At 39.6% G+C, this 10804-nt stretch overlaps 1 protein-coding gene across 1 annotated transcript; it reads left to right on the forward strand.

Moving 5' to 3' along the window:
• The first annotated feature begins 3033 nt into the window (after window positions 1–3033).
• Window positions 3034–10454, forward strand: CGRRF1 (cell growth regulator with ring finger domain 1). The gene is made up of 5 exons (XM_009576694.1): window positions 3034–3166; window positions 4418–4595; window positions 4789–4936; window positions 8164–8271; window positions 9637–10454. The coding sequence occupies exons 1-5, from the start codon at window positions 3103–3105 to the stop codon at window positions 9985–9987; spliced, it is 849 nt and encodes a 282-aa protein (XP_009574989.1). The 5' UTR covers window positions 3034–3102; the 3' UTR covers window positions 9988–10454.
• The last annotated feature ends 350 nt before the right edge of the window (window positions 10455–10804 follow it).

The raw sequence follows: 10804 nt of genomic DNA on the forward strand, positions 1-10804 counted from the left end.
GCAGTAGCCGGGAGCTCAGCACATACAAGTACATGAGTGTGTGGCCAGCTGCTCAGAGATGTTTGAACTCTGCTGTACCATGGCCATATGACCAAGAGCCTCCAAGCAACTTCAGTGTGTCTGCAGCTGCAGTTACAGTTTAAGTGCTCTTGAACTTACTCATGAAAACAACTTGATCCTTTATTTGCTACACAGAGTACTATAAATGCATATGGTGTCATATGAGTACATAATACTTGATATATTGCTGTAATGACGTTTTGTTTTCCCCATCATTTTCGGCATCAAGCTTGTTTTATGGATGTGTTCATGATGGTGTCAGTCAGCCTGAAAAACACCAACTGCTTAGGAATGTTAATGTTTTCATTTGCAAAATCATGCACTGATTTGATGAGCGTCTGTTTTTATGGCCAGCCCTGGATACCTGTGGCTCTGCTCAGAGTCTAAGTAGGTTACTGCACAATAGATGCTCTGGGCATAGGAAGGAAGTGGAATTTAGATTAGCTGAATACGGTCCTGTGTGTCGTCTTTTGAGGTGGAGATGAATGCTCGTATTAGAAGGAGCTGTAGGCTCAGCACCTGTTTGAGGTCCGGACTGCTTTTTGGAGAAATTAACTCATGGACAAAACCATTGGAAACTCCAGCCTTTTCTAAACTAGCATTCCTCTGAAGAAATCAATTTTCCCCTATACCAGCTAATGATCTGGGCTGATAGAGTGTTAGATCGTAAAATAAAAACTGCATCTTTATTCATCCTTCATACACTGAATACTACCTTAAAATTTACAGAAGCACTGTACCTTATTGTTGAACAGAAAGGCCTTTCTGCCTTCAGCTGCTGCTAAAACTGTACTAGAGGCTTTTTTTCTATGGCTGCTTTTCATGGTGATTATCCTGTTGCTTTCGACCAGCGAAGAAAGTTTCCAAAGAACAGGGTTTTTACTTTGGAATCAGCCAGATGGTATAAAACAGGAGGCATCTTTATGTGTGGCTGGAGAGATTAGCTCCATTGAGTTTTGGATATTGAGTAAGTGAAACAGCTGCTGCACCTGGTTTCTTTGTGAGTAAGATGTTTAACTGGTGTGTTTCATTACAGCCCCAGTGAAGCCCCAGCGTGGCTGTTTTTACTTGCATCGGAGAGAGGCTTGACCCTCCATGCGCACAAACTAAGTATGGCTGAGCGCCCTGTATTGTATCATCGAAGAAATGGAAATGTTTCCATCAAAGTCTAGCAAACCAAAGAAATTTATCAAAGATGGAGTAATGAGCATAGAGTATTTTCTGCCAGTTCTATCTCTTTCCTCTTTGGTGTATCTGTGACACTCAGGCACGCAAGACATTAAATGGTAAAGGCAAATATTTGTTAGACTGCCAGGAACAGGTTATTGCTATTGCGAATGGCTTTGAGAATTTTTTTCTGAAGTCGTTTCCTCAACCTGAAAATCACTTTTGACTGATGTTTTTCCCTGTTACTCTTACAAAGGGCACCCCTCCCAACATGAATCAATAGAAAGGAGCCCAGTGTCAGTTACAGCTCTGCTTTTCTTCTTCGTTTGACACACAGGAGTTGGAAAAGATTTTAAACCCAGGAAAAAGTAGCAGCTAAGCCACAAAATTGTCTGTTTGGCTCAGAGCTGTATTGTACACGAAATTACCTTAACAATTCTCAAATTGATTACATTGAAGTTGGTAGTGCCCTTTTCAGCTTGAGTTACTGATATGAGACCCATCTTACTGTAACAGCTGCTATTTCAGTATACTAAATGGAAACAATTGATGCAGGGAAGAGCCGATGCTTCGTGCCATTCAGAGTTTTCCAGCACCCAATATGCTGATGACTGCATGAACCAAAATTCAAAGCCATTAAACAGGCCATCACTTCAACAGTATAGGTGGAAGTGAGAGAAGCACAAATTCAGGGAAGTACAGCCTGAGCTAATTAATAACTGTTTTCTAAAAGAGTCCCACAGCCTCTCCCTGTTGCCCTACTAATGAGACAGGTCTGGATTAATGCAGTTAAGAAAATCTCTTCAGTCTCCGAAGTAGTCTTCTGGTTGCGTATCTGGGACAGTTTCTCTAATCAGCTTTTGGTTATTGAAAATTATTGCTATCACCTTAAGAAGTGAATTATTTTTAGCCAAGTGTAAAAGGAAGTCTGTTGTGGAGCTTGTTTTGTAGATCCTGATCATCTGTAGCGGTTCTTTTAAAAGCCCCAGGCAATGTGAAAATCTTGGGGTTTTTAATTGATGTCAGAAATCATCCCAAAATATTCTTCCTCACTTTCTTTGATTTTTATTTTGATTCATAGAGTGTTTAAACTTTTAAACCTTCGCTTCATTATCCTTTTAGGGTCAGAGTATCACTTGGGCTGGTGTGCTAGTTTAGGCTGTGAAAGGGTCTTAGAGTCTCAGCTTTGATTCAGTCTCCTGACTATTTTGCACTTGGTTTCTTGCTCAAAGCAGAGGCTTTACAGCCCCTGATTTAATATCAGCATATTATTGTAATTGAGGTTTACAGGGGAAATTGGGATCTTATTCTCCCATAAAAACATGTTGCTGGCTGTAGTTACAGCTAGAAATATCTTAGGGCTGAATGATTTACTCTAAGGTCTTCCTTTTGAGCACCCAGTCCATTAAGACTGTTCCATCTTTGCAAGCAGTGATTTTTTTTTTTTGGTCCTGTGACGGGATGTGCAGAATGTCAATTGGGAGAAAGCTCTGGCTAACCAGTTACCGCTAGAGGGCACTGACCATTCTCGTTAATTTTATTCTCTTTCTGGAAACGTTGCAGGAGTAAAGTATTCCCCGTTTATAAATTTTCTGTATCGCTGTGAAGACTCCTACCTTCTGCCACAAAAAGCTGGAGTCAGATTCGCAGGCTATGTTATGCATGCATCCTAGCAGATACTCTGCAAAGCCAAGCTAGCTCTATTTGTTTTGCTGCTTGCTATTTAGAGCTGAAGAAAAATTCAAATGTGTCAACACTAACACTGAACCCACTTCTTCTTCTTGTCTCATGTCTCATAGGTTTGGGTTGGGTGTTCCTGTTATTCTGAGAAACTCAGAAGAAACAGAATCCAGCACAAGAGTTTTGAAAAAGCGGATGAGACAAGTGAAGAATCCTTTTGGGTTAGAAATCCCTCATCCTGCTACAGCTTCAGTAACGAGTCAGTGGATTTCTGATGTGCTTGATTTTTGTCAGTTTGGGTTCCTGAACTTAGCACTGCGTTTTCTTGCTCTCACCCTTTTCCTTTGTCAAAATTCCTCAGAAACATGCTTCCTCCCATCATTACAATAGAAATAATTTTTACACAGCTTATAAATGTGGTGCTTTTAAAAGTGAAACGTTTGGATATTTAAGTACAGTTTAATTCTTATTAATGAAATAGTTCCTGCTATGACAGATTTTTAAATAACAAAAATATTTGCAGATTACCAGCTACTGCGGGCATTTTTGTAGACTTTACAGAATTGTAGAATTCTATAGAATTCATTATGGAATATATGCCGCCCACTTAAATCTAAGTCTAGATCTCCAGCAGTGTTTGGAACTGCACTACTTTTAAGAAATAAATGAATAAATAAAAATCTCCCTCTCTTTCTATCTGAATTTAAATATCTATTTGGATCAGAGCTCAAGTAGTTCCTAACATCCTTGAAATCACCCACACGGGAAGTGAAATTCATGCCCTTCTGCATCACTGGGGAGTAGTAAGCAAGGCTGAGCATCTTCCACCAAGACCGGTGTGGAGCCTTCCTATGAATAAGAAACGGGCTGCGGCAGTTTTACCCCTTCCCCAACATAAACCCCCTCCCCGCCCAACAAACCCAACAAGTTAGTCTTCAGGTAACTTGGATTTTTCAGGAGATTTGAGCACTTGAATTTGGTGGGACTTTTCAAGAGCTCTGCTCCTGTTTGTGCAGTAAGTGTTTATAAGTTAATGTGTGGGTGCTTGATTTTAAAAAAGAAATGGAGTGCATAGATCCTCTTTTTATTCTCCCTCTGTGTGATCAAGAGGGCTTTATTCTTGGAGACCAGAGAAGGTGTTGTGGGCCAGTGATCCAATTAATACCATTATCTAGAGAGGGAATGGACTTTGAGCTACGGGTTGTGCTCTTGGGTCTGTCAGTGAGTGTGTAAAATGTTGCCAGAAGTTAAAATTTACCCTTCATAAAATGCACATGCTACTTTTGTTAGCTTAATCAGCCATTTTATCTCCTCACACCACTTCCTCATCTCCATGGACTTTCATAAGCACTAAACCTAGTCTAAATTCTTAGAAGATTAGATTGTAATGATAAAAATCTGGGACACTGAAGTTGTTTTCTGCCTGTTGTCCTTTAAGAACCTACACTTAGCAGTTCCAGAACTCCTTCACATTGGTGAGTTAATGAAATCCTTATCTTCTTTCTATAAGAGGGTATAACACTGACACCTGATTGTCTGGAAGACTGCATTCTTACATGCTACTGGGGCTGCAGTGTTCAAAAACTCCATGAAGCGTTGCAGAAACATGTCTACTGCTTCAGAATAAAGACTCCTCAGGCATTAGAGGATGCTCTGTACAGCGAATACCTCTATCGACAGCAGTACTTGTATCCTTTTTTTAAATTGTTTTGACAAAATATGCTAATTTGTTGGCACAGGGAGTGTTGAGACTTGTGAACACTTGGCAGTTCTTGGCACAATATATTTATGAACAAATATGATGAAAAATATTCTTTATGCAAACGTCACATTTGTCTACAATTGCAGCGATGCTGATTGTTTTCCTTGACACATATAAAGCATTAAAAAAAATGACAAGGAAGAAAAATATTGTCAGTTACCAGAAGATGCTCAAGTTGTCGATTTTGGCCCAGTGCCTAGATCTCGCTATCCGTTGATAGCGTTGTTGACGTTAGCTGATGAAGAAGATAGAGAAATATATGATATTGTAAGTAACATAAGAATATATTTTAGGGTCACTGTATTTAAGGTTTGAATGTTTCAGGAGACAGGCTTGAATAAAACGGCTTCCTTTCCCTGTCCCCCAGAATTTGGTCCCTAACTTTATCACTGATGACTCCAGGGGAGCATGGTAGGAAAGCAAGGATAATTGTTATATTATGAAAATAATGTGTGCCATTCAAAAGATGATTTTCACAAAGCTCATATCTGCAAAGGTCTCTGTAGTAAGCCCTGTGGTCAGATGAACTAGGGTTGTGGTAGGCTAGTAAGCTATTACTCTGATTTTTCTGATCACATAAACCTATGGTGGAGTTCTTGCACTGGTACGGTCTTTTGGATTGCTGTTGGCAAGGTAGGAGGATTTTTTCTTTAGTGTCTGGCACAGATATTTGAGCTGATTGCTGACTTGACTGTTACGAACATAGACATTACCTTTCTGCAACAGGCCCAACTCTATGTAATGCAGTACATTATGTCTCACAGTAGCCAGCTCCAGGTCATTTATAGGAAGGTGTGAAGGTCTTGCGGTAGACTGATATGAGATACTCAACTCCCCAAAAGGTCTCCTCCTAATCTCTTACAGTTAAAGCAGCTTCGGCCTTGTCACATGCAGTTCAATGTCCCTTCTAAACTCTAAATTGACGTTCTTTTTGGAACGATTTGGGACAGACTTTTATCTCCCGTCTTTTCACTTCGTTGATAATCTGATAGCACTAACTGCTTGAACAATAATACAAATGAACTCGGAAGCGAACTGCCTAAATCCACTGAACACTTTTCCGTACATTCATTTGGAAATTGTTTGTGATCACACCGGTGCCTAAGAAATCTATTCTCTGTCCAAGTGATGCCTGTCCTTGGCTTCTTGTCACTTGACGTTAGGACTGCCTTCCTCCCTCCTGTACCCACTTGAGATTTCGTCCCCCACCCCCTCCAGCTATTTCCCAGGTTAGTACATCTATATGTGTTTAGAGCTCAGATTAGTTTAATACAAAGAGACTGTAAATTTCATATTTGAATGTGTTTGACATTAGCATGGACATGAATTTGTAACACCTCTCTTTTATTCCTTAACATAGAAGAAAGGGATGGAAGGAGAGTGGGGGATTTTTCCTTTGGAGAAAAGGAACACAACTAAAATCTGTTAATATGGTCGAAGGAGTAACTCCACCTGAACCCGTTGCCAGACAAATGTCAGAATTGCATCTGTTGTTCTTGAAACAAACTTGTAAAATATAAATATAGTGTGGAAAGGGATCTTTGCCACTGTGCCTGTATGGTATTACTGCATTATTCTCACATCAGTGCATTAAGCTCCATCTTGAATTTTTTTTTTTTTTTTTTGTCTGTGTGAGCATCTATCGCTATGGATGGTGTTCCAGTATCTCTTTTCTGGGGGGTCTAATTTTCATCCCGACTGTATTTGTGGCCAGATCATACCTATTTGGGTTTGTGCCATAATTTTCCTCTAGCTCCAGAAAATTAGCATGACCGTATAAAAGAGTCACAGAAATTATTTGAAGACTGGCAGGGCTAAAGTGGAAAAAGGCTTAGATCTCAGGCCTGGGTATAAAACAGGAGATTGAGAAGTAACTTCATTATGGTGTACAAGTATTTAGAAAGAGAGAAAATACCTGGCCCTCAAGGGGAAGTGGTTCTATAATCAAACAGCATAGCATTTCTACTAGATCATAGTATCACTGTATATGTTTCTATACTACAGGACAGTATAACAGAGGAGACAATAGCTTGAAGATTGAGATGCTTGCGTTAGGAGCTGGTCCCACTCACGGTTAAAAAGTTGCCGAGGTGTCTGAACAAACTATGAATTGAGGACATGCATCGTCATTGAGAAAGCACTTACGTTATGGTGGGATGACGTAATACAAATACACTGAGAACCATTAACTTTTAAACTCATTATCAAAACAAAAAATCTGTCCTTTTAATGGAGATTTAATGGCTTTCAGGTTCCAAAACAAAGCTAATAGTGGTGTGGGGTTTTTTGTTTGGTGTTTTCGTTTTTGAGGCATTGTGATTTAGAAAAAAAGACCTTATTGCTAAAGAATAGTAAATTCAGTTAGTATAAATACATATGTATAGGTACATACATATTTAAACTCTGCGTGTAATTAGCCATGTGTGGATTTTGAAGTGCAAGTCTGATCTGCCTTTAAACATTTTTTTTTAAACAAACCAGCTTTCTTCTATATTTCATTTCTCTTTTGACAGCATCTGGAAACTACAATAATATTGAATTTCACTTTCTTTTTTTCCTGCTTTTTAGAGGCTATTATGTAATTTGGGCAGGGTGAGGGGTATTAGGCAGAGCATGCAAGCTTAGAGTGCTTTTATTTTCAGAAAAATGACTCTAAAGTCAGCACATGAGGTCCTTTCATAGTCCTTTCCAGTGAAATTTGTCTTTTGCCTGTTCGGTTTACAAGCCAACCAGCGACACTTCTAAATGCTTTTCGGAGTCTAAAAAACTGCGGTCCGTGTGTTTGCGAGGGAAGTGGGAAAAAGTAGAGAAGACTTTGCCTTTTCCATATTCCCCTGTAATTCTGCACTCAGACTTTAGCTGACAGCGTCATTTCTTGTGTTGAAGACAGCCCGGGATGCGGCTGCAGAAGTTGTATGGGACTTAAGTGCCTGCGCTCGCTTGGGGCTCGGTTGCTGTAGGAAACTCCTCGCAGTTTGTCAGCTTCTCTCCCATCTAGGAGGAGCTCATCATGAGTTAGCAGAGTGGAAAGAGGGGCGTAGGAGCTGCTACTTCTGGTTGAAATTGTTATGCAGGTAGCCTCTCCGAGGCACATCCGTGACTGTGTAAGAAAGCCCTACCTCAGCTGCATAAGCACTTACCTTCAGGAGGAAGTGCATGTGCTTAGGTGTCTTTTCTGTTTAGGGCCTAATTCCATTAGGCAACAGCAGTCGGAGCAGGTCTCCGCTGTAAACTGGCCATAGAAGGGCTCCATGGAGAACCAGGGCAGAAAGCTGAAGCGCCACAAAGTACTATCTTGTGCCACATCCTGGTTTTACCTTGTCCAGCATATTTTTTTGATCTGTGCTTGAAGTCAGCATTGTTGAAGTCCTAATTGTCTAAGGAAACAAGCAAGTCAGAGGTTGTAACAAACCGTGCAATCTTTCAAGCAAGCTGTTGTGTATGAATCATATAATGAAAAGGAAAGTTATTAAACATGGCTTTCTTTTTGGTAGATTTCAATGGTGGCTGTAATTCACATTCCTGACGAGAGCTACAGACTTTCCTGCAGAATATTATATCAGTATCTACTTCTAGCTCAAGGTCAATACCATGATCTGAAGGTAAGCCACATACTGAGTCTTGTTTCATTTGGGCGACAGTGTTAAGTTTAGTTTGTGTAGGCTTTCAGGAGCCGAAATTAGTGTAAGACTTCTATTGTCATGCAAAGAACTGGGTAACAGTTAAAATTACTTTATCAGTTAAGTAGTTCCAGCCAAAGTTACTGTACAGAAGTATTTTATATGAAAATATTCAAGATTTCCTGGAGAAATTACTTGATTCTAGTCTAGAGGCCTAGGTCCTGTCCACTTATTAAAGCAGTAGTAAGACATTAACTAGCTGTCAAATGCTTCCTCTCTGCAGAACATTTGTTACCTCCTTGTTAGTCTCTCAAACCAGCACTTTTTCCTATACTGCCCTTCAAATGGGAAAGCCTCAGAAGAAACTTTTTTTAAAATTTCTTTTTACCGCAATACATGCACAAAGGTTAGAAATCTGCCTAGCACATACCATTATAAGTTAAACCAATGTTCTCATTATTCCGTTCCAGTTTCCCTTATTTATGCATGTTGTGGGACCGTCTTTGTCCTGTGTCTGTCAGGCAGTTGATGATGTCATTCTGTTCTATATTACTGTGATAATAAAAATAATAATATATGATATTGATAAGCTAGAAATTGGGGCAGATTAATTCTATTGACTCAGTTAGCGTTCATTCAGAAATAGATTTGTCCAAAGAAATGTTTGTCCTGGATGTTTTTTGCTGACATAGTTGATTCAGGTAAACTTCCCACTTGAGCCTATTAAGCTTTCTTTTCATATATGGTTACCATTGTAAAAACACTGCTTAAACTGAACAGAAATAACTGTGCAGCTGCGTTTTGTGTAGTTATGTAGTGTGCTCTCTATGGGCATCTTTGGCTGCGTGGTAGTTTACTGGCTTTATTAAGAGATCATGCCCAGAAGAATTTGTGCTTCACATAAAATAAGACAAAAAGGAGTATGGGACTATAATATGAGCAAGAGCAAGAGTGAAGTAGATTTGACTTGGTGGATATATTTTTGGTAGGAATGGATAGAAGCATCCCTCTAGGTGTAGAGAATGATAGACCAGAAACAGAAACCTGAGCTGCTCAAAACCTGGGCAGTTCTGTTAAAGTTCATGCATGTACATTGATTTAATTCAGCTAAGATTTGATGTCTTATTCCTAGTATTTTCCCAGTGTTCTATGTAATTTTATGCTTCTGAAATACATTTAACTGAAGGCCAGGCAACTGTAGGACTCACGTGAAGAGTGAATCTGGGACTGTTTGACCCAGTGGGAACCAGTGAGTCTGACCCAGTGGAACTTGCATCGCATGTGTGTGTTCAGGTATCGGGGGAGAGTTCATTGACTTCTAAATGTTTGTGTATATGTGTATTTTAGCAACTCTTCATGTCTGCAAATAGTACTGCACCGTCTTCAAGTGATACATCCCCTGGCGAGAGAAGCACCGACAGAAGCCTGCTAGAAAAGGCCGGACTGGCTGAAGATGAACCAGAACTGCATGAAGAAAACAGTAAAGACTGCGTTGTTTGCCAAAATGGCACAGTGAACTGGGTACTCCTACCCTGCAGGCACGCGTGCTTGTGTGATGGCTGCATTAAGTATTTTCAGCAGTGTCCAATGTGTAGGCAGTTTGTTCAAGAATCTTTTCCACTTTGCAGTAAAAAGGAGCAAGATGAAGGTGAATCGACCCATATCTTGCAAGATGTTCTTCCTGGAAGAGCTTTTTAATGGGGAAAAAAATAGAAGAACTCGGTTGTATGCACCAAGATTAAATGTAGAAAACAGACTGTTTATGGGAGGATATGTAGCATTAACTTGTATGGGTTTGTTTTTTATTGTTAGGTAATTTTCAGCTTTCTTATTTTTCTTCTCTCCATATGCTCGCAGTAACACTACACTTATCCATGCAATGTGGACAGAAGAAGTGCGTAGGAAATCTTTGAAGGATGTGATTTTATTTATAACTTCTTACTAGTTTTTCATGGAGTACTATTGGAGGCTATTTTGATTACTAAATTTAGTATATCTGCTAAAAAAAGAATAAAACTTGCAAGTGAAGTTGCACACAGCTCATTCTATATTTATTGTATTTAAAATACGAGAGCAATATATCGTTTTAACTCGGTATAATTTAGAAACATAGCACTTTACAGAATATATCAAATGAAGGAAAGTAAATATTCTTCATTGTTAAACCCGTGTATATTTATTTTGTAGATGAAGGCTGAACGGTGGCAGAAGCTGGGAGTTGAAGGCATTCAGGATACCCTTTCTGGCTGTTTTGAAAGATTTGTGTGTGTGTGTGTGCGTGCACATGTGTGTGTGTGAGGGCCCTTAGCCAAAGCCCCTTGGAATGAGTGGAAAGATTTTTGTTGATTATTGTTGGCTTGAACTAAATGTTGCTGACACTTTCAAGCCTGAGCCGCTGCTATGTCATCTTGAGACACAGACTTTCAATCTTGTTAGCAGTGGCTGTAAGAACTTGTTCTCCATGCAAATGTTAGTTAATTACTCCACAAAGTGGTTACTTGGGCAGTTTTGTGGT

Source organism: Fulmarus glacialis, unplaced genomic scaffold (genome assembly GCF_000690835.1).
Source record: "Fulmarus glacialis isolate BGI_N327 unplaced genomic scaffold, ASM69083v1 scaffold21014, whole genome shotgun sequence".
Lineage (NCBI taxonomy): Eukaryota > Metazoa > Chordata > Aves > Procellariiformes > Procellariidae > Fulmarus > Fulmarus glacialis.

Coding starts and splice junctions, on each gene's coding strand:
- CGRRF1 (XM_009576694.1), top strand. CDS start 3,103: ATGAGACAAGTGAAGAATCCTTTTGGGTTAGAAATCCCTCATCCTGCT. Junction 3,167..4,417: donor TGCTACAGCTTCAGTAACGA/GTCAGTGGATTT, acceptor TCTTTCTATAAG/AGGGTATAACACTGACACCT. Junction 8,272..9,636: donor GTCAATACCATGATCTGAAG/GTAAGCCACATA, acceptor TGTGTATTTTAG/CAACTCTTCATGTCTGCAAA.